Below are 27,702 nucleotides of genomic sequence, written 5' to 3'. Positions count from 1 at the left end.
TATCCCTCTGTTTTTGCCGACAGGCGTTTTCTTGCGTCTTGTCTTTTTTTTTTGTCGTATCTAAATTTTCACTTCCCTGTTCTCTTCTTTTTAGGCTCTTCATAGCCCACTGTGTCGGATGCAGGGGGATTTCTCCCATCTTGTGGGAATAATCTCGACTTGCTTTTTTCTTTTTGTTTTGATCCTGGCGTGACCCAACCGCCTGATATAAAAGCGTAAAAGCTCAGCATGATAGAAATACCATTCACATTGACCGGACTAGATACTCATTCTCCAGCACAGGCTCGGATATTGTAGTATTACTTCATCAATAGCTCTGCCGTTTTCTACATACCAAGCTAGCTAATCTTCAGATTATTCGGCCGTTTATTCTTAATATGTCCAACATCCAGTATCTTTGTACAATGAAACCCAAAATTTATGAGTAAAGAACAAAGACCAAGCCCTCTATATACCAATTATCTCTAAAATCACAAGGACGGTTCTCAATTTTCTCAATGTATACAAGCTACAATGGGACTGGGTTAACTTCATAGCCGCATGTCTCAACTCCTTACGAGAAGGTGATATTCAACCAGTATTTGGACCCATGACTATGCTTTCGAGTACAGCATCCGTAGAGCCCTGAAATATACGAGAGAGCACAGTTCCATCTTGCAACACGTGGGCAGTATCTGGTACACACATGTTCGATATTGGCTTCCATATTTTATACAGAAATCATCTCAAGCTCTAATGCCAAGGCCATAGTGAAGCCTATTTGGGTCAGGTACAGCGAGGCAGCATCTTATCCCTGTGTGTGAGAATAGAAATGTAAAATACCCGAGAAAACCAAATGTGGCTAGGCACTTGAATCGCGAATATTGAAGCATCTACAAAGAGGGCTAGATCCTTTAGCTGCTACATTATCCATATCCGGAAACGACAAAATAATGACACTGTCTTATATCGCTCTAGATAAAAGTTCGGCCCATTGTACGGCAAAGCGTGCACTGGAAGCGGAAAGGCCATAGATCGCTGCATAATATGGTCAGCCAAACCTAGGGCCTTAGGCTTCCCTCGACGTGACATTATGGTTGCGATATGAGCCCGCAGGCCTATTGTGATGTTAGACTTATCACCGAGCACACAAGCGTTGCTCACTTACAGGCTAATTCTGTGCGCAACAGTGGCCAACTCGGCGTCGTTAGCAGCCTCCTGCTCAGCACGCTCCAGAGCAGAGCGACGATCCTTTTCGCTTCGCTTAGTAACTTCTTCGTGGGTAGGCGGCAGATGCTCGTTCTGCAGGTCGACCTTTCGGGCCTCCTCAAAGTTGTGGATGGCTTGCTTAATGCCTTCAGCCCCCAGCAGGAGAGTACCGGGGGGCAGGCGGCCAGCGGTTACTGCTTTTAGCTCACTGATACCTTCAGATTGTTCACGGAGCACCCTGAAGACACGGGAGAGACGACCGATTGCAAGAATCTTGTTTCTGATAGCTCGTTGCTTGATCTCGCCCGGTTCGCCAGTGGGATCGGTATCTATGGGTAAGGAAGGCGAGGCGGGACTGGCCGTAGCAGTTGAAGGAGTATTGTCCTCCTCCAATTCTTCTTTCGAGCAGGTGTTGAGAATGGCGATCAGCATGTCGGTGATTTTCTCACCGACAAACGGTAAGGACCAGGCGAAGACGTCCATAAAGTTGGACAGCCAGAACGGGTGCGGGGTGCAGTTGAATTGCCGGATATTCATTACGTTGTTCTCGTATTTGAGAATAGCGGCCTTGTTGTTATACCTATCGAGGTAGTTGGGCGCGCTGAAAATGGTCATGACACTAGGGAAGCCAGTCGTTCGTGTCTCCCTGTACATGCGGTATCCGGCATCTTGAGCTTCGTGTGCCCGAATGATGGAAAGTAGGTTGTTCTTCTCGAGGAATGCGCATACGGCCGAATAGGAGAAGGAATAAGAGCAACCGCGAACGCTATTGTGAATAAAAAAATCACCTGTCTTTTCTTGGCCGAATTCCTCCAAAGGATCGGCCCAGAGGAGGTCACACATAAGACCGTGGGTTGGGGGTTCGCGGAACCGGTCGATCTACCAACTGTTAGAGGCTATAAAGACCTTCACAACTTATAGCTACATACCGCCATGATATCCTCGAGGGTGTGCAGCTCTGGGCTGAGACCACCGTGGACGCAGAGAAATTGCTTGTTCATGACCGCCGCTAGCGGTAGAGAACAGAAAGATTCCATGCAGGCCTTATATATACGCTCGCTGTACTTGTGCTTGCACTCCAGCTTGAAGGTAAAGTATTCTGTCAAGTGACTACATTCGTGGTTCCCGCGTAGCAGCCAAAACGAATGCGGATACCAGATCTTCAATGCCCAGAGATACAGAACACACTATAGAGGATTGTTAAAACTACCTATATCAGCCAAAACTTATACGTACTTCAATGCTAAAGTAACCTCGATCAACGTAGTCGCCCAAGAATAAGTATCGCGTCTCAGCAGGGTCGCCGCCAACCTCAAATAGCTTCATTAAGTCGTAGTACTGGCCGTGGATATCGCCGCATACTGTTACGGGGGCATCCATCTCCAGAAGATTTGGCTCCGAGCGCAGGATCTCACTACCGGCGTTGATTATCCAAAGCGCCTGGTCTTCAGTGAGCCGGCCCTCCCGATACAGGTGCTGCTTGAGGAACTGGAGGTTCGGCTTTGAGGGGTCTTCGAGGGACCAAAACGATTCATCCGAAGGGGTGGTCAGGGCCGGCGCTTGAACCTCTAGCTTCCACATTCTCATCAATTATTCCATGGCTGTGAAGTTAGAGCGACCGGGTTGTTCGTGGAGTTACCTTTTACCACTCGTTCGAGGGTCGACACTTGTGTGCCATCCTCCATTGTGTGCAATGAGAAATCGATTTCAGGGGTCGGCTTCTGGTCGGCCACTCTACGCACGGGGTTGCAATCCATCTGGAGTGGTTATTGAAAATAAGTTACGAGGGCTCGGAGATCAGAGAAACGAATATTGGAGGGATCATGAGTTGAAAATCCATCGCTGAGCATTTTGCTGTAAGACATTCGTGTTTATTCTCTTTGGCTCTTCTTAACTCTTGGCTAGACCCAGTTCAGTCTGCAGCCTAAATCATCTTTGACTGTCGAATAAGAAAAAAAGGCAATAGCATGAACTAACTATATTAGGCCTGGAGTTACTAAAAATAGAGGTTTAAAAAAGCAATCAAAGACAACAATCAAAGACAACAATCAAAGACAACATGGTGAAATTGATTTCGATCCCCTGGAATTATTTGTTAATTCCGAGGTGCCAGGTCGATCAATGAAGAAAGAGTGCATTCCAACGAGAATAACAAAGATAGCGAAGAAAGAGAAAGAGAGAGCAGGTGGGAGATCTCTGGGGTTTAATAGTAGAGCCTCCCACGTAACATACTCTCTTTCCCGATTAGGACTAGTAGCATTCTGTAGAACAAAGAAACAAAGAAAGCAAACATACATGTGACAAAGCAGGTGACAGGTTATATAACGATCTAGAGAGTAGAAAGTAGATTCTACTAGAGGTTTCCGCCTTAGCAGCGTTTATATCCGTTTATTTGATTAGTTATGAGAGGATCCCACAAAGGATCCCATCTCGGAGATTCCTTTCTCTCTTTTCCTTTCTTCTCTATACTTAGTAGTTAGAATGCACTCTTTTGTTTAAGGACTGGCACGTAGCAATTGATAGATCGTTAGATCAGATTAATAACGAGCTCCTCGGGCTTATAGCCTGTTAAGATCTACGATCTAGTAGGTGAGATCATAAAGGCACAATGTAGTATTATTGTGGACGATGATAGTTGTACTGGATGAAAGATAGGAACTAATCTACTACAAATTTAGGGACAGATCCTATGACCAATAAGAGGTCTCAACAGTGGGATACTCATATTTCCAGCAGACCAAGTGGAATAACAACGAGAATAACGCAAATAATCGATGGAGCTTCCAATCCGGTGTAGCCGAGTTGGTCTCGATATAACAAGACAATGAGAAAAGGGGAGAAATTATCTATAGGGCTAGATTGACAAATCTGGTGTACAGTGACTGTTCAGAATTTCACACGAAGGGCCCAAAATGCTGCCTTCTTTTCTTATATACGCCTGTATAGACAGTGCTGATGAAATTTAGTGTTTGGGGCTTATTTCTCTCTCTCGCTAGTTTCAGTATACACCAAATTAATTCCATTACGTAGATCCTTGTACGATAGAATGTCCTATGATCAGAAGATTTATAGGGCTAAGTGTATGAGATGTTTATAATTGTCACCATATATGGCCATAAGACTTCCGGTCTCCAATCGACGTGAAATTAACAAACTCTTCCTTTCATCCTATAGCTCCTACCTTTTCTAGATTACCACTAAGCCTCTCCATTAGGGTTCTGCCGCCGATTGTAGGACTACCATCCACGCTATATTTCACAACATGCCTATACTCAGCGCTCTCTGCATTCCACCAGAAATGTGGCCACAACATCAACTGAGCTTCTTGGCCATGCACGGATTCTGTGTGGGTGGTCCATATCCTTGGGGGCTTGGAGCTCGGTCCAGATAAGAATTTTTTGGTCGTTGAGGTCGTCCACCGGTAATCTGTCAACCGTAGGATCCGTCATGGCTGATGATTTGAGATCTGGATGTAAAACAGGATGCTGGAGTGGGAAAGAGGGAAAGAGGGGTCCTTATAAAGAAAAGCTCGTCCACAGTGTAAAAGTTTTACACGATAACTCTTCACTTGCTAAGATGTATAGCAAAGCTCATTGGCTTTAGCAATGCTTGTCTTTATGTATCCTTCACCCTTGTCCTGTCTTTCCCAATACAAACTTGAATATCAGTCGGATATAGTTCCCCGGAAGCTATTGTTGAAGAACAATGTGGAATACGAATAAGATCAGAAGAATCGAAGAATATTGACAGCTATCTCAATCATCTATTATAAACATAGTAGTCGAACAAAAAAGACATAAAAGAGACAGATATCGACAATCCCATCACAAACCCAGATAGCGAATCCATGCACCTACCAACAAAACAAAGAGACCCGACAAGTACATGCTGAGTAGCCAAGGGCAGGGGGATAACATATTTTGCAAAGGTGTTATGAGGAAATAACCATAGCCAGTCAGTGGTCCCATTTCCAATCCATATCCACAATGATCAAGTCCTATGCCATAAATACCTCGAGACCCTAGGGGTTGAAACAAAAAACCCCTTGGTGGGCTGCAACAAGGAAGATAGGTTGAGCACGGGCAGAATTAGAATCAAAGCAAAAAGAGGAAAAGAAGCGAAAAGGAGCCTGCCTTTGCCCTGCAGAATGATACATGTTGTACATCGGGGCAATCTTCCCATCAAGCATCCCAACTTTCGATATCTATTGGCAGGGTTGTGCCGGATAGATACAGCGAGGATTGAGAGCATTGAATGGGTGAAACAGTATTAGGCAATATCTTGAGAAGAATAAGAACAGTAAAAAAGAAAGTAACATGAAATACTGTATGGATGCAAACAGGAAGCAAGTATAGAACGATCATAGGGAACGGGGCATATTCATTCGTTGCTTGTTTGAATAACTCATGACCGTTTTGGTTTCTTTTCGTTTCCCCCCCGAAGTCCCCCCTGTTCTCTCTAGTCTGAGGAAGTTCACTTGCTTTTTATGTATCTGCCTTAGGACCAAAGTCCGACGAAAGACCACAAGAATCATAGAAACTCAGGACAAAGATCAAGGGGGCACATGGAATTAAGACCCCGGCACAGTGTGACCAGCAACAACCGTGCGGGTGGAAAAAGAGCCCCGACCGAAGACTCATCTCAAAGTGTAGAGAACTCAAGACAACGTCATGTCAACCGGTAGGGGAAAGAAGCCAATATAGTACTAGTACAAGGGATTCTTGACATCCTGGACTCCGCGTCGGATGACATCCTCGACGCGCCAGCGGGGAGGGGAAACATTGTCCGAGCGCTTGCGATGCCATTCCTTCTCCAGCTCTGGTGGAGGAGCTGGCTGTTCGGCAGCAGGCAGTGCACCACCCGCGATGCCAGTAGAAAATTTCAACTGGAGGACGTTGCCAATCTCATCGCAAGCGGTCAGCACACGGTCAAGATCATCCTTGGTGTGGGCAGCAGAGACACAGAAACGAGCACGGGACGAGACCAGAGGAGTGGCCGGGTAACCGACAACAACGACAGAGATCTTTCGCCGGAGCATCTCGTGCGAGAATGCGGGCATCTTGGCCGGGTTAAAGAGAAGGAGTGGAACGATTGGTGAATCGTCGTGGCCATACACTATAAAGCCAAGACGCTTCAAACCGAGACGAAGGTACCGCGAGTTGAAAGCCAATCGCTGCAATCGCTCCTCGCCCTGGCCGGGAACGAACTCGCCATTGATGATGCGCAGAGCGGAAGAGATCTGGGAAAGCACTGCAGGTGCGGGAGACTCGCCGAAGTAGACACCGGGGTTGGTGGCACGAAGTTGGTCGATCATCACCTTGTCTGCCGCAATGTAGCCACCGTTGGCACCGAATGACTTTGTAAGTGTTCCCATCAGGATATCCACCTCGGAAGTATCGATACTGAAGTAATCACAAACACCACGTCCCTTGGGACCAATGGCTCCAATGGAGTGGGCCTCATCGACGAACAGGTTGAACTTGTACCGGCGCTTCAACTGCACAAGACCAGGAAGGTTGCACATGGAACCTTCCATAGAGTAGAGTCCCTCGACCACAACCAGAATCTTCTTCCAGGGACGGTGAGTGCGGGGTTGTCCCTGAGAGATAGCCTCTCGAAGTCTCAGCTCCAAATCCTTCATGTCATTGTGCTTGAACATAGCAATGGAGGCGCCAGAGAGACGAGCGCCGAAACGGATCGAGGCGTGGTTCAGTTCATCTGAGATCAAAAGACATCCCTTTGATACCAAGGCGGGGAAGACAGTTGCGTTGGTGCCAAAGCCCATGGAGAAAACCATAGACGATTCTTTGCCTACAAACTTGGCAATCAGATCTTCTACTTCGACATGCAGATCCTGCGTGCCGGACTCCGCTCGGGTGCTGGGTGCTGAAATCCCGTACTTCTTGATGCATTCTTCCGCAATATCCGCACAAGGGCCATCCGATTGAGCGAAACCCAGGTAGTTGTACGAGCTCAAATTCAGGGTGTCGGTAGTGGTACCCGTCAGGAAGAAGTGCTGGTTGTGGTCATCCGTGCCGCGATCGATAAGAGTGATTGTGCGGCCGGGAACACCGGTCACGGGGCGCTCGAAGCAGTCGTTGATACGCAATTTCAAACGACGCACATAGAAGTTGTCGAAATCGCTGTTGAGAGCGCCATAGCCATTGCGAGGCTTGAGATGACGGTAGTGTTCCTCGCGGAATCGCTTGCCAAAGAAATCACGGACATGCCCGAAAGCGATTAGGATTAGGTAACTGATATAGGTGGTGAGCAGGTAATAATACGGCGGCTCGTCCATCACCGGCTCTGGGAAAACACCACCGGGGTGTCGACTGGAGTATCGGTGGCTGGGATGACCGATCGGACCAAACTGGGCATGTTGCTTGGCCAGCCGACGAGCCTCCTCAGGGGTCGGAGGCTGGAAGAGTGTTGTTGGCAGCTCGTCCATGTTGTGATTATCCGCGGTGGCTGTAGATAGAGAGATCGTTGGTAGGGACAGTGATGCCAAACTTATCGGCGGAGAAGAATTGCTAGGTTGAGAATGTCCACTCTGTACAGTTTCCGTCTTTGACTTTGGCGAGGCCGAAAATAACTGAGAAAGGCGATTGGACTTGACCGTGGGGGCCTTGGTGGAGATACCGCCCTTTCCCGAAGAAGGTGAAAAGGACGGCGGGTTGGTAGAGGTGTCGTTCGAAGAGTTGCTGCTAAATCGACGAGGCATCGCAGGAGGAAACAGCGTTAAGGTTTCGGCACGGGAATTTTTTTTTTCTCTTTCACGTCCGGATCGAGGGGCGCTTTGAGTTGGGTGCGTCCGAATTGAGGATATAAGGCAGGGACTACCGGAGGCAGTTGGGAGTTGACGCGTTTAAGTAGGCTGTGTTCTTGGGGACTTCAGCGGTTGTCGGCGGAGTCAATAGCAACCTCAGGCAATGTGTTCAATCTGGAAAGCGCAGCCAATTAGTTGATCGTTCTGAACTAGGCATCAATGCGACCCCCCTGAGCCATGCTCCGTTCCCGAATAAACCAGACTCGGGAACTGCCAGCTCAGAAGTTCCACAGAGATTGAGACGTACGGCAAAGTTGATTCGAAGTAAGCGGGAGCCGAATACTCCGAAAAGGGCTTAAGAGATCGCGTGCACGTGGAATGGGGGGCAAGAACACGAAGGGGCAAAGAGCCCTACGTTCAGATGACGAACGGACCAATCTCCGTTGCACTACGAACGGAAATAATGAAGCACCGAAACGAGTACAGTGTTGAAGAAGGAGAGTCTGAGAAGGTAAATAAGAGGACCTCCGTGTTTCCCTAAGCTGCGTAGAACCCATTATGCAGTGACCTCCTGGTATTAATTAAAAACACATGCAGTACAGTGATAATTACGTCTGATTGGCTGATTTTGTGTAACAAGGAGGTATTATTACCACATCAATACTAAAGGTTTTTTTTTTTCGCACTAAAATTTCGGGCCCGAAAAGGCCCAAATGCACAAACCTTCGGAGATCAGTCGTATCCGTACCCGATGTGCATCCTCAATTGTAGAATCTTAACTAACTACAACATATATTCCAAGGTTGTGCTAGTAACAATAAAAAAAAGGACAAGGGGCATGTCATGCTCATCCGGTATATCCGATTCAAACAGTCGCATCATGTCGATTTTCGAGGTCTGTGACACCTACACTACGATATGTGACATGGAGGTACTAAGGTTTTCCAAGATGAAAGCGGCATGGTGCCTGAGGCAGCAAAGGTCACTTTCGATCCAATGTGACATCCAGTGTAACACAATATATACATATATTAGAGAAGTTGCATAATTCCATGTCCAGGGGGCTTTTATATGAGAGATTATCTTCCCCGTAACCGCGGGAATCGGCAACTCAATATCCGATCACTCCCGCCCCGCCATTCCCCCTGGGGTAATTGCATATTGTGTGACTAGCTCTTGACAGGTTCAAGCTTTGACCCTTGCTGTGAAGCCCTATCAAATCCTTCAAATCTGTTGGGAGGTCTATCGCCACATTGTCTTGGGTTCTAGACAATTGAATTTGTTCAATATCATTCTACAGTCTACGGTCTACATACTCGACACTCCGAATTCGAATCTCTAGCTTGACCGTGTGCGCTATTGCCACAAACACCATCAGCTATGCCTCATATCGAAATCATTGAGCCGGAGGCTAAGGAGCTCTGGCGGCCGTCCTCTCCTGAAACAACCCAGATCTATGATTTCATGACCAAAGTAAACAAAAAGTATGGCTTGTCACTGAATGACTACAATGCTCTCTGGAAATGGAGTGTCTCTGAACCAGCCCAATTCTGGGAGGAAATCTGGCGCTATACGAAAATCAACGCTCACTATCCATACCAACAGGTGAGTAATTCCCATTCGGACCTAGATGCATTATCTTGGACATGAGATATCCGATCCTGACCCAATCTAAATAGGTCCTTGACTCAAAAGATGTGCTATTTCCTAGACCTTCATTCTTCGAAGGCAGCACTTTGAACTTCGCCGAGAATCTTTTGTATCCCGCCACCTCGCCGGATGAGGATTCCGTAGCAGTGATTGGCGCTACCGAAGCAGCCCGCGAATTCATTTCGTGGAAGGAGCTGCGAGAGCGAGTTCGGCTGTGCGCAAACGCTTTGAAAGAAGCAGGCCTGGAGACCGGTGATCGCGTCGCTGGCTTCGTAGGCAATCATGCTAATACCGTCGTGGCAATGTTGGCCGCAGCCTCGATCGGGGCCTTTTGGACTGGCGTGTCACCTGACACTGGTGTGCATGCTGTCTTGGAACGCTTGAAGCAGATCCAACCTAAGATTCTATTTGCCGACAATGGCTCATTCTACAATGGCAAGGTGCATAGCTCACATGCCAAGGTATGGGAGATTGTCTCTGAATTGCCAAACCTTGAGCTTTTGGTGTTCCTGATCACTACCCCGGAACTTGAAGTTAACCTAGATGGCCTTCGACCTGCAAATGGAAAAGCAAAGGTCTATGATGATTTTGTGTCTGAGGTCAAGAACTCTCAGGCCCCATTGGAGTTTGCAAGCTTGAGACCGGATCACCCTGTCTATATTTTGTATTCGTCCGGTACAACAGGGGCTCCCAAGCCTATCGTTCATGGGTCTCTAGGCACATTGCTGCAGCACAAGAAAGAACATCTTCTTCACTGTGATATTCGACCAGGTGATCGCTTGTTCTACTTCACAACGACAACCTGGATGATGTGGCACTGGCTGGTATCAGGCTTAGCCAGTGGAGCAACGATCGTCCTGTACGATGGTTCACCCTTCCGACCCTTTGATACTGAAGGCGGAAAGGGAGAAATGGCCATGCCGCGACTGATCGAAGAGCTTCAAGTTACCCATTTCGGTACATCAGCTAAATACCTCTCTCTCCTCGAACAAGCTGCTTTGAACCCGCGCAAGCACGCCCATAGACGGGTGTCGCTGAAGACCCTAAGGGCCATCTTCAGTACCGGCTCCCCATTAGCACCATCTACATTTGAATACGTTTACTCTTCTTTCCACCAAGACATCATGCTTGGTTCTATCACCGGCGGCACCGACATCCTCTCTCTGTTCGCCTCCGGCTGCCCCATTCTCCCAGTTTACAAAGGAGAAATCCAATGTCGGTCTCTGGGAATGCACATCTCAGTGTTTGACTATGCTGGCAATGATATTAGTGCAACAGGCGAGCCTGGTGATCTTGTCTGCGTTACACCCTTCCCAGCCCAACCAGTCATGTTCTGGCCCCCGGGACCAACAGGCTTGGAGAAGTACCGAAAGAGCTACTTCGACGTGTTCGGACCCTCAGTCTGGCACCATGGAGACTACGTGCGCTTCAACCCACAAACTGGAGGTGTGGTCATGCTAGGCCGCAGCGACGGCGTACTCAAACCATCCGGAGTGCGATTTGGAAGTGCCGAGATTTACAATATTCTACTCAAGCATTTCGCCGACGATGTGGAAGATTCTCTTTGCATTGGTCGGAGGCGAGATGGCATTGACACCGATGAAACCGTCGTTCTGTTTGTCCGGCTTGCTTCTGGCAACGAGTCTGGTATGCCGGCGGATCTCGTGGCACGCATTCAGTCCACCATTCGCAAGGAGCTTAGTCCCCGCCATGTCCCTGGCATTATTGACGTATGTCCTGAGATTCCGGTGACTTCTAATGGCAAGAAGGTCGAGAATGCTGTCAAGCAGATTCTGTGTGGGCTTAACATCAAGATTGGTGCGAGTGTTGCAAATGCATCATGCCTTAATTGGTACAGAAACTGGGCCTCGGAACACCCTTAGTTACTTTAAATCTTTTATTACATAAAAAATTGATGATTCATTGTTATTTGCTGCAGATTGTATGTCATCAATATTCCCTATTCAAAATGTTCATGAGTATATATTCGAGCCCTGCAGGTCTTGGCTCTGGGGTAAGTGGACTTGGGCAGCCCTGCTGCATCTAGACACGAATGGAAACAAAAAATTATAAAGAACACGCTTCTTGTTAAAAACATTAATAATATGATCGTAAAAGATTTAGTTAACTAACTATCCACTTCAATCTGCTATGTCACTAAAGAACATCTGGGCCATCCATCATGCAACGGATTAGCTAAGCCTCTCGGATCGAGGCTCCATTACGATTCTTCGCCGACAATCCGTCCGAGCTACATCACCTCTTCCGGATATATTCGGTGCACCAAGAAATCCCGAATTGATTACGCTGTTGGATTTGTACAGAATTAACCATCATGCGCCGCACAGCATTGCGGGCCATTGAGTCGGCGAAGCCATTGACACGAGCTCCTCGCGCCGTGTCAAGAAGCCTCTCTACCATCAATGACTTGGCCAAGGTAAGAGAGCCTTTTTAGGCCCTGCAACGTAGCGTCATCTGTAACTGACAATCCATTTGTTTATCTACAGGATCCCGCCGAATTAGAACAAATCACCACACTTTCAAATGGAGTTCGCGTTGCCACGGAATCATTACCGGGTCCCTTCGCTGGTGTTGGAGTCTACGTCGATGCCGGATCCCGTTATGAAGATGAGAGCCTGCGCGGAGTCAGCCACATTATGGACCGCCTAGCCTTCAAGTCTACCAAGGCGCGTACTGGAGATGAGATGCTTGAGATTCTTGAGTCCCTCGGCGGTAACATCCAGTGTGCCTCATCTCGGGAATCGTTGATGTACCAGTCTGCCAGTTTCAACTCGGCAGTTCCTACCACGCTCGGTTTGCTTGCGGAGACCATCCGCGACCCCCTCATCACCGAAGAGGAGGTTATCCAACAGCTCGCAACTGCGGAGTACGAGATCGGCGAGATTTGGGCGAAGCCGGAACTCATCCTTCCGGAATTAGTGCATATGACTGCCTATGCCGACAACACCCTTGGAAACCCGCTATTGTGCCCGGAAGAACGGTTGGGCGAAATCAATAAGGCAGTGGTGGAGCGGTATAGGGAACTCTTCTTCAACCCGGATCGGATGGTGGTCGCGTTTGCCGGAGTGCCCCATGGGGAGGCCGTTAAGCTCACAGAGCAGTACTTCGGCGACATGAAGCCGAGGGACATTAGCAATACCAAGGGCCCTGTACTGTCCGGCAGTGGAATCGAAACCACACTATCTGATTCCCAAGCGGCCGCCCACGAAGGCCAGGTGCCGACCGTTCCTTCCTTCACCCCCTCATCTACAATCAGCAGCCCGGCTGCTTCCCAAAAAACACACACTTCACTCTTGTCGAAGCTTCCATTCCTCAAGAACCTCTCTCCCTCCAAGAACTCCACGGTCGAGCCTCTCCACTCATCCCTGGTTAAGCCATCCGCGCTGAACCTCCGACAACCTGCTCACTACACTGGTGGCTTCATTGCCCTTCCTTCGATTCCCCCGCCAGCGAGCCCCATGCTTCCTCGCCTGAGTCACATCCACCTTGCATTCGAGGCTCTCCCCATCTCCTCGCCTGATATCTATGCTCTCGCTACTCTCCAGACCCTCCTTGGTGGTGGTGGCTCATTCTCGGCTGGTGGGCCTGGAAAGGGTATGTACTCGCGACTCTATACTAACGTGCTGAACCAGCACGGTTGGGTCGAGAGCTGCATTGCTTTCAATCACAGCTACACCGATAGTGGAATCTTCGGAATTTCCGCATCCTGTAGCCCGACCCGGATCACGGAGATGGTCGAGGTCATGTGCCGTGAGCTCCAGTCCTTGACTTTGGACACTGGCTACAGCTCACTGCAAGCGCAGGAAGTCAACCGTGCGAAGAACCAGCTCCGTTCCTCGCTGCTCATGAACCTGGAGTCTCGCATGGTTGAGCTTGAGGATCTTGGACGCCAAGTGCAGGTCCACGGCCGCAAGGTTAGTGTCCGGGAGATGTGTGAGCAGATTGAGGCTCTTACTGTCGAGGACCTCCGCCGCGTTGCTCGTAAGGTCTTCGGTGGCCAGGTCGACAACGAGGGCAAGGGCACCGGTAAGCCTACTGTTGTGCTGCAGGAGGGCGAGTTGGAAGGTTATAAGCTCCGGAGCTTCCCCTGGGAGGAGATCCAAGAGCGCATTGCCCGGTGGAAGCTTGGCCGACGGTAAATAGATGATTCTATACCTCTGGACTCGCGTGGACGCATGCCGAACATAAGATGTGGTGGTCGCATCTAGAGGATAATCTGTAATTATAGACTACGGCCAGCATTTCGACTTTGTAGAATACACCTCTCTTTTCAAAACAGGCTTTATATGAACACCTAGCCTTTCTCAACTGTGCAGTTCATTGCTTTTTACCGCCTTTATAGATTTAAAAAGAGACCCAACAAGACATTCAAAAAGGGGTCTACAAAATACACATAAAAAATAATATCCAATAACATGTCGGTGTCTACTATTAATACATCGTCCCTAATATCCTCTTGGCTAAATATTCTTGCAAACATCAGTTCGTAAGATCACAAAAAAACAAATGACATCGTTGCCGGTGGGTCCAAGCTCTTCGCCGCTTTTCGGCAAAAAAGTCGGAGCGAAACCAGAGCGTTCTCCCATCATTCAACCATCACCTCCAACTAGAGCCCCTTCGTTATCCCCATCCAAACCGCCCAAAATGGTCAAGCTCACTGAAGTCGAAGACGAGCACTTCACCGACAAGCCCACTGCCCCCAAGCACGATGCTCTCCTGGTCTCCGATGATGAGGATGACTACTCAGACACTGGTTAGTACCGAATCCCGAACGCCCATACCCGGAACTCGCATTGCGCCATTGTCATTTGAATTGGAAATTGCTTCGATGAGAGGATACTATGTTCCCTGAATACCCTCCTATCCCAGTCCCTATCCCAAACCCCCAACGACGCGACCTCGGAACCCCAGAAATGAACACATTAGTCGCGAATAAACATCAAGACCCTTATCTGACAAGGACATCAATGGAAAACAGACTCTGAGATCTCCGACGAAGAGGATGACGACCTCGAGGCCGAGTCGCTCTACGAGCGTGTCGCCGCTCTGAAAGACATGATTCCCCCCTCCGCCCGCCGCACTGTCTCCAGCACCGTCTCTTCCATCACAGACCTCACCAAGGCCAGCTTCTCATTCAGCGGCAAGGCTCTCTGGATTATCAGCACCAGTGCTTTCCTGCTCGGTGTGCCATTCGCCTTGGCCTACGCCGAGGAGGAGCAGTACATCCAGATGGAGCGCGAGCAGGGAATGATCAAGGGAGCTAACGAGGTACGTGTCTTGTGTTTTCTTCTGTTTTTGTTTCTTTGGTTTTATCGAAATTGCTACAATCATCTTCAATCCCCGATTCGTGCCGTCGCACAATTTACACCGTGTACATTGCCTCGGGTATTCGCTTCTCGGCAATCTTCAAAATCCTTCTTTTTTTTCTCAACACTATCATCACAAGCCACTTTCGCTCTCTTCAGCCAGTCTTTGCAAACTTATACTGATTATGATTCCTACTCGCAGATGCTCACCCCCGGCTCCGAAACCGAGAAGGTGGCTCAACCCACTCTGTAAATTAATACCACTTCGGAAAGCAGAGAGATTGGCAAATGATCCAGCAACATGATTATCGACCACGAGACTTGGTTTATGCAAACAGCATACCCAAGCCGATGGCGATGTGATTCTGTTACATGCTGCCAATCACCCTTTTTGGCCAGATCTCAAAATACAGGACTACAAGCACCCGGAAAGAGTTGGTTTCCCGATTCACTTCTTGTCTTGACTTGTTCGGATCTTTGTTATACTTCTTGTTTTTTTACTTCCTTTTTTTATCTCGCATCTCTCATGCTTTCTGACATTTTGGCTCCGGCAGCTTATGCATGCATGTATTTGTACAACCCCAATCATCTTTCTTCCTGTTTCTCTATACACCTTTTTTTTCGTCTCTTCCCATGTGCATGTCCAGGTAATGAAAACGGATGGGTTTGATTATCTTTGCATTCTGTAGTCCTGGTCTTCTTACGGGGGCTAGAGGAAGAAGGCCTACGATTACATACAACTGCATTGGATATAGACATCAAGTAGGCTCTTTTGTGAAGATGGTCTCTTGAGATGGCCAGCTTGCCATTTCTAGGCTAAGCCCGTGGGTCCTTATCTTGGTAGGCTATGTAGCTAAAGGTAACCGGAAAACATGAGTAGGAATGTGCAAAAAAAAAAAAGAAAAAAAAAAGGGTATCATTGTGCATGTTCAAGCACCGTAGAAAGTTCGCAAGAGGAAAGCAATGTCATGAATCTGGTTACAAGGGTCGTAATCTTTTCATGGGAGCTCATGATAAAGCCATTATTCGAGGATAAATACTCACCCTCTGGTGAACTGACTCTTGGATATGAGCATCTCATCATCCGTAGATGGACTAGACATGAGGACAGATTAGCATCATGGAAACCCCGAAACCAAACAAACAAGGACATACCTCTTTCTCACGAGCAGATTTGAGATTGATGTGGAAGTCCCGCCAAAGCTTATCGACTTCACCAGTTCCAGTCATGCTATCGAGAACATCATTTGCATTTCGCGTCTTCCGCTTGACGCTCAAATTGTTTCGTCGCAGGATCTCGTCGTCATCCATATGGCCCGTACGCTCGAGGAAGTCGATGACCCATTCGTTAAGATGGTAGCGCCAGTGGGTGAGGGTATGGGCGAGCTGGGCTCTCGCCTTGCATTGTCTGTCGAAACAAAGGAAGCGGTCAGAGGGTGAGCTCGATCAAAATGACTGTCTTGTCCAAACGAAACTTACTTTCCTAGGAAATACCGCACATTCTCGGGAGGAATGATATGGCCATCCCGGTCCCGCTCCTTTCCATCGTCGTCCTTCTTAGAATTCTCATCACTGTCGTCGCTGTCATCATTCTCATCTTCCAGTGGCTCCAGCGTCTGTAGGGAATACGCCTTCCCGCAGAGCTTTATATCACTAGAAGCGGGATGTCCAGAGCGCCTGCAAGCATCACAGGGATGGTTCTCCTCTGTGGGGAAGGCGGCGATTTCAATGTGTGGCCGGGCCTGGAGGGCATAGACGAAACTGGGGTTCCAAACCGAGGAGATCAGCTGTGAACCCGCCCGACCCTTGACTTCATCTTCCAGTTTCATGAATGCCATCTTGTACATGTCGTCAGAGCGAGGGAAGGCCGGGTTTAGTTTGTTTTGCACCATCCAGCCGATAACGTCGCGGAAGTATTCCTTCGGCTGCTTATATGCATGTCGGGTGAACTCGAAGGGGATCTCTTCGGTGGGCACGCCGAGGTCGTTCGTCTCGTCGTCTAGAACAAAGTCGTCTTCATACCGATCAAGGTTCTCGTTGGGGTCGATGGCTGATTCTATGTCGCTGTCATCGTCGTTATGCCGCCAGAGACCACGACCAGAGGGACTGGCATCGCTGCCGAGCCGTTTAATCTCCTGCACATCTGAATCCCCTTCGTCTTCATTGTTATCATCATCATCTTCTTCGTCGTCGTTGTCGTCGTCCTTCTCCTCATCTTTCACACCAGCCCGTCTGCGACGGAGGGCTTCAAGATGCTTCATTCTCTTGTCTCGGGCAGATTCGATATTCCGGCCGCGAGTTCGACTTTTCTTAACAACTACGCATCATTGGTATCAGCATGAATAAACAAGCCTCGTGCGCCAACGGGTTCCTACCTGAATCCTGGAGGTCCTCCAAATCCTCTGCGATATCAAGTCTGGCCTGTTTCGAGATGTGGCGGGGGGTCTGCGGAGCCTGGGAAGTCTCTTTCTCCTGTCCACGTCGGAGCCTCTTTATTGGCGAGGAGGCCAACGGTTCGTCCGAGTCATCGTCGTCATCTTTGGACACATCGGCTGTTCTTGCTACCCTGCGCCTCTTGACGGTCGAAGGAGCTACTGGCTCGTTTGAATCATCGTCGCTGAGTATAACAGGTGAGCTTGAAGAATAGCCACCTCGGGTAGACCTGCGCCGTTTGGCGACCGAAGAGGCCACTGGCTCATCTGAGTCGCTGGAGTCGATCGGCGGGCTTGCGGCCTTTCGCTTGAGTGTTCGGTGCGGCCGGGATAGCTCCTCCGAATCAGAATCATTTGTGTTCTCAGTTTGTTTGTTTGAGAATTGTAAGGGTCGCTGTAATTTCCGGGCGCGGGGTTTCTTCGCATCTTGGGGGTTATCGAGCTTTGGTGGGCTGTGGATCAACACCTCGAGGTTATCAGGTGGCGCGGCTTGCTTTCTCTTCTGAGAGGCGGGGATGATAGGTTCGTCTAGGGAATCATTGTCCGATTGAGCTTCTATAAATAATTCATCTTTTGGATCTTAGCTTTCTGGTTGCATCGAGGGGGAAGAGCATCATCGTACTTGTGGGTTTATCATTGGACCTCGTCTTGGTGGGGAGCTTCGGCCGTTTTTTCTCGGGTGAAGTCTCCGGCTTGCTTTTGGAAGTCTTTGGAGGACGGTATGTGCCCAAGCTTGGGTTGCCGTATGTGAGTGTTGCATATCGGTTGCTTTGCTCCGGGCTCACATCCGCTGAAGGTGCCGCGGTTGAAGCAGCAAAGGCAAGTCGCGTCTGCTTTTTCTTCGATTTGCGCGGTGGCATTTTGAGTGGTCAAAAAGATAGAATGGGTTGGATTGGAAGGCGGAGTATCGTGTTCATATAGCTAGGTATGTCATAGTAAAGTCAAAGAAGAGGAAATATGTTCAAAGAAGAGTAAAGCTTGAGCCTGCTAGATCAAGGTGGGACCTTCGCTGTCGCGGATCGCGCTTGGGAAAATCACGAGAGCACGTGATCCGTATACTTAGAAGACCAAATCACCTTGGGGAGCTTTGGAAGCAATCTTTGGGAAATATCTTCTTAGGCTAAAGATATATTCTTCAGGCTTCGTTGTGCTTTTGGGGAAAAGGGTGGTTGTCTTGAAGGAGCATGCCTGGAGGCGAAAGTGAGGCTATATGGTGCATATGGTAACAACCAATGTTTCAGACCGTAAAGCAAATGGAATGATTGATCAGAAATATTTTTGAATATGCTACATTGCACTTTGACCAAGGATATACCATATACATGCAACTATGCAGCATGGTTTGAACAATCCGGATCCTATGCAATTATCCGCAGATCGGTCTGTTCTTATAGGGACACAACAACAGAGATCAATGCTGTTTAAAATATACAGGAGTAGTCGGCCACTAATGTGGCCTTGATATGTATTTCTTGATGTACTTTTAAAGTACTTTGAGATGTATTCTTGATATTCTTTTTAGAGTACCTTTTTGTAGCTTCCTCGTCCTTAGAGGTCTTTAGCTAGGAGAATAAGAATAATTAGCCACAAACATGGAGTATAGACTATGAAAAGGTGTAAAATATGTTATTGGGGCTCCTCCAAGATGTATGCAGTTCTGCATATTTCCGAAGGATCTCTTCTGTGGCAATGAGTTGCATCAACCCCTGCAAGCATTTGGCACTGACGAATGTGAGGGTAAATAAAAGATAATGTCAGCCAGAAGAAAATATGTAGATTAGCATCATCGAGAGATACGAATTTATAAGCGGGGCCAAATAATTCATCGGTACAAGGTATACTCCCGAGTTCAAGTCTCCGCGGGAAAATGTAGGAGGCTCTCCATGAGGGCTTTGGTTAATTTTGCGGAGTGCATCTTTGTTCTCTTCGTGAGAGCCAAGCGATCATCTAGTAAGCACTGAAACGTATGGCGATCAGAGGAATCGACGCTATCAATAGCGGCAGCAATACGTGATGTGATATTTCTATCTCTGTAAGAAGATGCATCCATTCTTGTGACTGACCTTCATAGTTGTCGTTTAGCTACACTACGGCCACCTCCAGACGAATGCGTAAGGCCGGCGATTACCTGTCATCGTGGTAAACAGATGATCGTATAAATTAGAGGGAACGGTCTAGGTTACGTACTAATCTGGACTTTGTATATTGTCTATATATAGCAGCCATAATCGGTGACTCGAATGTCATGTCTGAGATTGATACGCTTTTACAATTGCGCCTCCCTCTATATAAGGGTACTATTTAACTAGGTTGCGTGGGCAATAATAGGTCTGTAGAATATAAGGTCCGGAATTAACTTGCAAATATCATCCACTCTCAATTTTGTTCTTATCTTATATGATATAGAAATGGAAGGTGCTACGGAGCTAGGCGTCTATTTCACGAATATTATCTCTCCAGGAAACAGGACGATTATTTCTTTCTTAGACATCATAGTTGCGACGCGTACAGCAAGCCACGCGTCTTTTGGGCAAACTGGTTAGACGACGATGCTATTTTGTGTTGATCTAATATCAATATTATCGATACTTGCTGTGGACGAGGCGTAGCACACCTTAAGCTAATCGATCGCTCGAAAAGACTTGATATTCCAGACCGGGCATTGAGATTATAAATGAAACATTTGTTGTAAAAATCAATCCAATTAATCCAATTAATCCATGGGCTCTCGCTAATACAATCGTTGATGCAGCCCCATCAGAGTGGGAAATTGGTAGATCTCGTCTGTATCACGTCCCCTCTTATGGGTTCATTTCGCTTGTATCAATTTTAAGATTTGAATGAGATCCGGTCAGAATAAAACAAGGTATGGTGGTTGAGTTAAGGTAGCAACGCGTTAGGCATCGGCCATGTTGCACATGTTACTTTCTGTTCCTCGGTTAAATTCGGCATGCACAAGAGAAAATATTGTAGGAGATAGGTACATAGCCTAATAGACAACCTTGGAAGATGCCCTAAAAAAACGGTAATATCAGCTGGGTATACAACGCAGTAATAAAATGTTGCCCTAACTCTACCCGTGGACGTCTCTACGAAGGGATACGGATAAAGTCAGCCCTATCTCCAGCCCAAAAGAATCACGGAAGCCAAGTTCGCTTATTATCTCTTGCTTGGTTAATTTAGGGCCCTTGTCAAATGTCTTAAATCTACCTACATACTTCAATCCTTCACCATTTATCCGTTTACCCTATTGGTGGACTTAGCTTTCTCCCAAGCCACCGGCATCCAACCCCGCGATTCGTGGAAACCCCCCCAACTTCATCTCGCCGGAACGAGAGCTTGAAAAATATCCTCGAACCCCAGATCCCCATTACCCCAGGTCCGGCTAGCGCATTTGAGAAAGCTCCAAACCAATGAGAAATTGAATGGGCATGAGATACGCCCTACCCATGTGCCATTGACTCCAGATACCCCACCACTCAGCGATCCTGAAGGCAACGGCTCCCAGTTATCTGAATGCCAAAATATGCTTAGCGTGTCCGGGGTTGTGAACTCTGGGGATGGTCTGATCCACTCCGTGGCGTTTCTTTGCTCACATGGGAGTTGCAGTTCCGCCCCCGGAATGTCCTTATCGTGTCTTATATAGCTGCAGCCTCCGCCCACTCAGGTGGCCCCCTGGAGTTTAGCTCATCTTTAACTGTTCTCTCACATTACTTGAGGGCTACTGTCACTGCCCCCTTTCTTAAATAAATTTGTGGAGTGTGACACTATCGATCTGGTAAAGATCTTCAACCGCACTGTCAAACCAGTCCCATCCCATCCCACCAGAATGGGCCTTTTAATGACCCGCAAGAGAGCGTACAATTGGTTGGTTGCTACACAATCATCTACTCCGAAGAACACAATCTGATCCAACTTCCTAGGTACATCTCTTGTGTTGCAGCATCATGTATGGTGCTTTACGGCTACGATGCATCCGTGTTCAACTCCGTTCAGGGCTCTAAGAACTGGCTAGCTTGGATGAACAACCCAAATGCGGCCACAATCGGCTCAATTAATACAGCATACACGGTCGGCGCTATCTTTGGTGGTTTCTTCCTGGGAGGACCATGTGCAGATTTCCTAGGTCGCAAGCTTGGAATGGGCATTGGTTGTGTTTTGGTCATTGTTGCCACCTTTATGCAAACCTTCTCTCCTCGCCATGACCTTGCTTGCTTCCTTGCAGGTAGATGTATCATTGGTATTGGCCAGGGTATTGCATTGAGTAAGTCTTGTTGATCGTGTGGTTTCAATGACATGAACTAACGAAGTTCGCAGCTGCGGGCCCTATCTACATTGGTGAACTGGCCCCGCCAGAGATCCGTGGTAAGATCATGACTTTCTGGCAGATGTTCTACTCCGTTGGATCATTCATCTGCTTCTGGATTAACTTTGCCTGTACCAAGAATGTTCCTAAGCTGGGCGAGTGGGACTGGAAGTTGGTTGTCATTTTCCAGCTTTTGGTTCCTGCTTTGATCCTTGTCCTCCTGCCGACTGTTCCCGGCAGCCCTCGTTGGTAAGTCACTTTTGGTAATTTCCCATTCGCTACAAGCAATTCTAACCATCACTAGGTATATCCAGAGAGGCAACAATATCGAGAAGGCTCGCGAAGCACTGCAAAGAGTTCGTGATACTGAGGAGGAAGTCGAGCAAGAGCTATTGGAGATTCGCGAGGCCATCGAATACGAGAGAGAAGCCATCTCTAGCAATTACTCTGCTCTCTGGAAGGACAAGTCTCTGCGCAAGCGCATGGGTCTGGCCCTGGTCCTCAATGCCGGTCAACAGATCACCGGACAAGGCTCACTCAACTCGTACTCTACCAAGATCTACCAGAAGGTGTTTACCAGCGACAGTCAGATTGCTCTGATCAATGCACTGAACGCCACCTTTGGAATTTTCTTCACCTTGAACGCTGTCTGGATTATTGATCGTTTCGGAAGAAAGTTCCTTCTGATTGTCGGTGGTATCGGCATGGGTCTCTGCATGATCATTGTCTCTGCTGTCGAAACAGAAACACCACAACTCGCCAACGGAGCCAAGTCAGAGCCAGTCGGTATATCGATTGTGTTCCTTCTATTCTTGTTCATATTCTTCTGTAAGTTCCCTCTACTCACTACCCCCACCACAAACGAAACAATACTAACATTCGTTTCCTAGACAAACCATCTTGGGGTGCAACAGTATGGATCTGGACGTCCGAGATTTTCTCAATGAACGTCCGCGCCCAGGCCGTGGGCATGGCATCGCAGACGCAGAATATCGCCAACGCCATCGTGCAGCAATTCTTCCCTATTTTCCTTGATAACGAGGGATTCTATGCCTTCTACATGTTTGCTGGTATCAACTTCCTACTTGCACTATTCGTTTGGTTCCTCATTCCGGAGACCAAGCAGGTTCCCCTTGAGGAAATTGATACTCTGTTTGGTGGTGCCAACCACGTTGCTCAGGGAGAGGAGGTGCTGGCACACCAAAAGGGAGTTCAGGTGAGCCACGAAGGAGGCGAAAAACCCGGGGCTGTTACTGTGGAGCATGCTCGGAACTAGGTGACTTGTGTCTATGCTATGATTTTGATATACCAATTGCGGTGTTTGTATCTGAAAATGTTATAAGTGATACGATACATACTTGTGTTTAGCAAGTAGTCTTTAATGCAAGTGCGCGGAGCGCGCTTTACGAAGCCTGTTTACTTGTTCAACTCTCTACTTAATGCCACCTTTGAGCAAGCGAAAAGTAGAAATATGTTTATTTGATCTACTTTGGACCGTAGCTCGGCTGACTTCTTTTGATAACCCCAAAGACATTAACACTTTTATTTTGGCTAATGAAATATCTATGAGAACAAGACTAAGGAATAGATAGTATTAGTTTTTTAATTTAGCAAAATTTTTGGATTACTCGAACTAGAGAACGACCGGAGTCTTAGAATCCGGTCCTCGACAAAAGACGGAATCGGCCGGTATTCAGATTCCTGTCGCCGGTGGGCACGGCGTTATCTTAAAATAAAGCCCTTAATTCCGTCTTCCATTCTGCTGTTTCTAGCTATTGTGACGCTGTCATCAATTATTCGAAAATGACTGACTGTCCTAACTCCGTACATCACACCGCAGGGCACTCCGGAGGGGTGCCTCTCTCTGTAGGGGCTTTATCAGTTTTCGCATATATATAAACCCAATACTACACAGAAAAGGTACCAACAACATCGCTCTGCATTCTTAACTTGCTCAGCAAACGTGCCTGTTCGTGTCATCTGAAAGCGACCACAGCTACTACTACTTCTGCTTATACTGTACCTAGTCACGCTTCTATAACAGGAACTTCAACAATGGCCCAGACCCCAGAGAACAAGGCCGCCTGGTTACCCGCCTCCCAAATCACGCCGCTTCAGATCAGCCCGGCGCCGTACACCTCGCCCGGGCCTCACCAGATTGTGGTGAAGAACAGGGCACTGGGAATCAATTCGGTTGACTGGGCCAAGCAGATGCTCGGCGAAGCCTTGCTAGGCCACATCACCTATCCCTTTATTCTCGGCGAGGACGTAGCCGGCACCGTTGTTGAGGTGGGGGAGGGCGTAGAGCGCTTCCACGTCGGCGACCGTGTTGTGGCAGCGGCTTCTGCCATCTCCGTCAACAGCTCCTTCGAGGGCGGTTTCCAGCTGTACACAGTCATCCGCGAGTGGCTGGCCGCACCACTGCCAGACAGCATTACCTTTGAGCAGGCCAGTGTTCTACCCTTAGCTATCTTCACAGCCTCTCATGGCCTGTTTGACACCGGCTACCTAGGCCTTGATTTGCCCACCGTGCCCGCACGTCAGTCTAGAGAAAAGCGTGCTGTTGTCATTACCGGTGGGTCATCCGCTGTTGGTAGCACCGCAATTCAGCTGGCCGTATCTGCCGGATACGAGGTTGTGTCGACGGCGTCTCCCAAGAACTTCGACTATGTCCAGAAGCTCGGTGCCACCCATGTGTTTGACTACAAGAGTGACACCGTGATCGACGACATTAGCGCCGCTGTCAAGGGACTCCACCTGGCCGGTGGCTACTCCATCGGCGACGGCTCCATCGACCTCCTGGCCGCTGTCTTGGGAAGGCACGAGGGCCCCTCTGTCAATAAAGTTATTGCTCTCGCTGGCGGCAAGCCCGGGGGTAGCATCATTGACCCGACCATCCAGGTCAAGTTCATCCTACTCGGCCCGGACGCAGCTGGCCCCGACTCTGTCGTGGGCAAAGTTTACACGAGCTACCTCCCTGATGCACTCGCCAACAGGCAGTTTGTGCCAGCACCCGAAGCGATGGTTGTGGGCCAGGGACTGGAAAAGTTACAGGAGGCTTTTGGAATCCATATGCAGGGTGTTTCAGCAAAAAAGATTGTTGTCTCACTATGAAGCTAAGAGATTAATGTATCGGCGTCTTCTCAGCCTAGCGACTATCTAGCTATCCACGTAGTAAAGCAATATCGAACAAACATTTTTATGCAATTTATAACGGAAATCGATCTAAGTTGGAAGAGGAAAAGGCTTTAATTTGGCCCTAGAAAAGCCAAATCATCAGGTTCAAGAAAGGAAAAGAAAGCAGGAGGCATAATATCCCTCTTCTAACTACCGTCTTGCTGCAAACAGCGCCCCTCCAGGCTCTATATCATCTAACTCCTACATATAGACAACCCGCCGACTTCACTCGGCCCTAGAACGCTAAGATTCCCTCTAAAGTACGCGCAATAAAGAGAATATAATATTATATATAATTATCTACCTCCTTTCCTCTTTAAATCAGGCACCATACCTCCCAATTATATCCAAAGCTAGCTCGAAGAAACTGCAAGGTAAACATCAAATGTGGGGTCTTAGCAACACCCAATCTTCCATCAACAGGCCGATGCCCTAAATGAGCTATGTGTCCTGGTAACACAATTAATGAACATTTATGCGTTTTCCATCTTAGGCTGTGATCGAATGTTCGGTCGTGGAGTCCACGTTCTCCTCGGTGGTCGACGCCTGAATGACCTGCAGTTGCTTCACCTTCCGGATATCAACCCAGCCCAGCCCCCAGCCAAAGGCAAACGTGGCTACGCTGACTCCGATACCGAGGTACATAACATGGCTAATTGCCGTGGTATAACACTTCAGCGCAGCCGTGAGCTTATCACCTGAAACAATGCTTCGGATGGAACTGAGTCCGGTACCGAGGATGATTTCCGGGCTGACGCCAACCTCTTCGATGTGCTTCTGGAGCTCCTTGCGCAGCCCGTTGGTGAAGACGGAATTGGCAACAATGAGAAATACGGCACCGCCCATGTTTTGACAAAAGATGATGATAGCCATCGCAATAGGAATTTGCGCAGGGGGCACAAGATTTTGGATAGCTACATAGGGCTTCAGGCAAAAGCAAAAGTTAGAAATCAGATTCGGGATGTAGAAGAGATAGAATATTGGGAATTAAGCTCACTGCCGAGGTCATAGCACCGCTGCCAACACCATAGAGGACCTGGTAGCCAATCCATTTTGAGGACGAAGTCGTGGGTTTAATCATAGACATGAGGCCATAGCCAATGGCGGTCAGGAGGCTTCCTCCCAGGTTCCAGGGCAGGTAATACCCTAAGATCTCGGCTGCGAAACATTAATTTAGTCTTAGTTTTTGAGGAGTTAAAAAAGGAGAAAGGGTGATAACGAACTCATCATTCCCGAGAGCATGGTGAAAATCACCAAGCCTAAAGTCGCTGGGAGTAGATGCACACCACTCATGACCGGCCTGTCGTCGAGAACGGTTTGGAAGTAAATGGCGAGATAGTACTCGGCCACCAAAATGGCGCCGAGAAGGAAGAACAAGTTACCCGCAGCAGACCACACAATGCGCTTTCTGATCATGGAAAATGGTACCATGGCACCGTCCCCCTGGTGGTATTCCCAGATAAGGAAGAGGATAAAAGTAACAGCGGCGCCAACTAGAAGGCCGATAACAACAGAGCTATTCCATGGGTGGACGGTACCGCCATATTGTAATGCAAGCAAAAACATGACTGCAGCGGGGCTGATAAGCATAAACCCCGGAAGATCCAGGGACTTGACGGCTGTGCTGAGGACTTGTCTTGGGGGCAGCTTGGTGGTCGGCTCGGGAATCTTGAAGAGGAACAGTAGAATGGCCAGAGCACCGCCAATGGGAAGGTTGATATAAAAGCCTGCAAGGAGAAGAAAAGTATTAACACAAAGACGGCGACCAAGGAGCTTAATGAAGAAGACGACCAAACCACTTACACCAACGCCACGTAACATTTTGGGTGAATGCACCGCCAATCATGGGGCCCAAGGCGATACCGAGCTGGCCGATGCCTAAGTTGATGCCCAGAAACTGAGCTTGCTTCCTAGCCGGCAATACAGTAGATATAATGGTCAGGGCGCCGTTTCCAATACCGGACGAGCCCGCACCGGCAATGGCTCTACCGACAATGAACATGGGCGAGGAGACAGCAGCTCCACAGATGACAGATCCGAGCTCGAAGACAAAGAAGAAGACGAGGAAGGACCACTGTTTCCAAAGTTAACAAATTTTTACTTTTCGTCTCTTTTTAAGAAATCACAGAACGACCTACCTTGATGCTAAAGTGGCTGTAGATCTTGCCGGTAAGAGGCTGGAGGGCGGAGCTACCGAGCTGGTACGCACCGCCATACCAGCCGACGTCGACCAGAGAGTTGAATCGCTGTGTTATGGCGGGGGTTGCGGTAGACACGACGCACATGTCAAGGAAGACGAGGAAGTAGGCAATTGTAATAGGACCTAGGATGGACCATAAGGCTATGCCAGTGGGAAACTTGCTGTCGTCGTCTGCGGCTTCGTTATTGGAGGTGACGCTATCGGAGCCGTACTTCTCAACATCACTAGTACCCTTCGATAGTACTTTACTTGCATTAACTGAATTGTTGGAGTTGGTCATGGTTGGGGCTGACTTTTGCTATCTCCGTCCTGATGCCAAGAACTATCTTAGTAGTTGTTGGGAGCAAAGACGATTAGCTTAGAATGCAGCCATTGGAAGATATATAACACCACTGACTACGTGATGCCAGAAAGGGAACAAGAGCCTAGGACAGGAACCGGAATCTGATGACTGAGCCATTGAGTAAACCCCTTGAGTTAGGGTTCGTTGCTTTAAGTCGGAACCGGAATCTAGAAATCCGGTCCCTAGTTCTGCCCCTATTGGTCGCCGGACTTAGGGGTATGTCCGGCCTGCTAAGCTAAGCACACCATATTTTATAACTAATAACAGGATGAACTGGAACGATTACGGTACGTGGTTGGCTGTAGTTTCAAAA

General features: G+C 48.3%; 9 protein-coding genes across 9 annotated transcripts; 5 read left to right on the top strand and 4 right to left on the bottom strand.

Annotated features, from left to right (window-relative positions):
• Window positions 1-1,143: 1,143 nt before the first annotated feature.
• On the bottom strand, window positions 1,144-2,945 carry N7537_011266 (serine/threonine-protein phosphatase 2B catalytic subunit; the record flags this gene model as incomplete). The annotated part of the gene is made up of 4 exons (XM_056902320.1): window positions 1,144-2,067; window positions 2,118-2,375; window positions 2,425-2,756; window positions 2,828-2,945. 4 exons carry the CDS (start codon window positions 2,943-2,945, stop codon window positions 1,144-1,146), a joined length of 1,632 nt encoding a protein of 543 aa, XP_056747607.1.
• A 2,948-nt stretch (window positions 2,946-5,893) lies between these two features.
• Window positions 5,894-7,909, bottom strand: lcb2 (putative serine palmitoyltransferase 2; the record flags this gene model as incomplete). Its single annotated transcript, XM_056902319.1, has 1 exon — window positions 5,894-7,909. One exon carries the CDS (start codon window positions 7,907-7,909, stop codon window positions 5,894-5,896), a length of 2,016 nt encoding a protein of 671 aa, XP_056747606.1.
• A 1,425-nt stretch (window positions 7,910-9,334) lies between these two features.
• N7537_011264 (acetoacetate--CoA ligase family protein) lies at window positions 9,335-11,487 on the top strand (the record flags this gene model as incomplete). The annotated part of the gene is made up of 2 exons (XM_056902318.1): window positions 9,335-9,559; window positions 9,634-11,487. The coding sequence occupies 2 exons, from the start codon at window positions 9,335-9,337 to the stop codon at window positions 11,485-11,487; spliced, it is 2,079 nt and encodes a 692-aa protein (XP_056747605.1).
• A 452-nt stretch (window positions 11,488-11,939) lies between these two features.
• N7537_011263 (mitochondrial-processing protease subunit alpha) lies at window positions 11,940-13,764 on the top strand (the record flags this gene model as incomplete). The annotated part of the gene is made up of 2 exons (XM_056902317.1): window positions 11,940-12,041; window positions 12,112-13,764. 2 exons carry the CDS (start codon window positions 11,940-11,942, stop codon window positions 13,762-13,764), a joined length of 1,755 nt encoding a protein of 584 aa, XP_056747604.1.
• Window positions 13,765-14,131: 367 nt separating this feature from the next.
• On the top strand, window positions 14,132-15,293 carry N7537_011262 (mitochondrial import receptor subunit TOM22; the record flags this gene model as incomplete). Its single annotated transcript, XM_056902316.1, has 3 exons — window positions 14,132-14,378; window positions 14,604-14,893; window positions 15,134-15,293. 3 exons carry the CDS (start codon window positions 14,132-14,134, stop codon window positions 15,182-15,184), a joined length of 588 nt encoding a protein of 195 aa, XP_056747603.1. The 3' UTR covers window positions 15,185-15,293.
• Window positions 15,294-16,011: 718 nt separating this feature from the next.
• N7537_011261 (uncharacterized protein) lies at window positions 16,012-18,223 on the bottom strand (the record flags this gene model as incomplete). Its single annotated transcript, XM_056902315.1, has 5 exons — window positions 16,012-16,026; window positions 16,087-16,339; window positions 16,411-17,248; window positions 17,307-17,918; window positions 17,986-18,223. The coding sequence occupies 5 exons, from the start codon at window positions 18,221-18,223 to the stop codon at window positions 16,012-16,014; spliced, it is 1,956 nt and encodes a 651-aa protein (XP_056747602.1).
• Window positions 18,224-21,192: 2,969 nt separating this feature from the next.
• N7537_011260 (putative MFS sugar transporter) lies at window positions 21,193-22,945 on the top strand (the record flags this gene model as incomplete). Its single annotated transcript, XM_056902314.1, has 5 exons — window positions 21,193-21,230; window positions 21,287-21,627; window positions 21,681-21,918; window positions 21,974-22,497; window positions 22,560-22,945. 5 exons carry the CDS (start codon window positions 21,193-21,195, stop codon window positions 22,943-22,945), a joined length of 1,527 nt encoding a protein of 508 aa, XP_056747601.1.
• Window positions 22,946-23,724: 779 nt separating this feature from the next.
• N7537_011259 (zinc-binding alcohol dehydrogenase family protein) lies at window positions 23,725-24,783 on the top strand (the record flags this gene model as incomplete). The annotated part of the gene is made up of 1 exon (XM_056902313.1): window positions 23,725-24,783. The coding sequence occupies one exon, from the start codon at window positions 23,725-23,727 to the stop codon at window positions 24,781-24,783; it is 1,059 nt and encodes a 352-aa protein (XP_056747600.1).
• A 552-nt stretch (window positions 24,784-25,335) lies between these two features.
• N7537_011258 (MDR family MFS transporter) lies at window positions 25,336-27,326 on the bottom strand (the record flags this gene model as incomplete). Its single annotated transcript, XM_056902312.1, has 5 exons — window positions 25,336-25,770; window positions 25,844-26,004; window positions 26,070-26,573; window positions 26,650-26,920; window positions 26,985-27,326. 5 exons carry the CDS (start codon window positions 27,324-27,326, stop codon window positions 25,336-25,338), a joined length of 1,713 nt encoding a protein of 570 aa, XP_056747599.1.
• Between the last annotated feature and the right edge of the window lie 376 nt (window positions 27,327-27,702).

Source organism: Penicillium hordei (assembly GCF_028827395.1).
Source record: "Penicillium hordei strain IBT 12815 chromosome Unknown utg000006l_segment0_segment0, whole genome shotgun sequence".
NCBI lineage: Eukaryota > Fungi > Ascomycota > Eurotiomycetes > Eurotiales > Aspergillaceae > Penicillium > Penicillium hordei.
The sequence above is the reverse complement of the archived record's forward strand: the minus strand, read 5'-3'. Positions and strand labels throughout refer to the sequence as shown.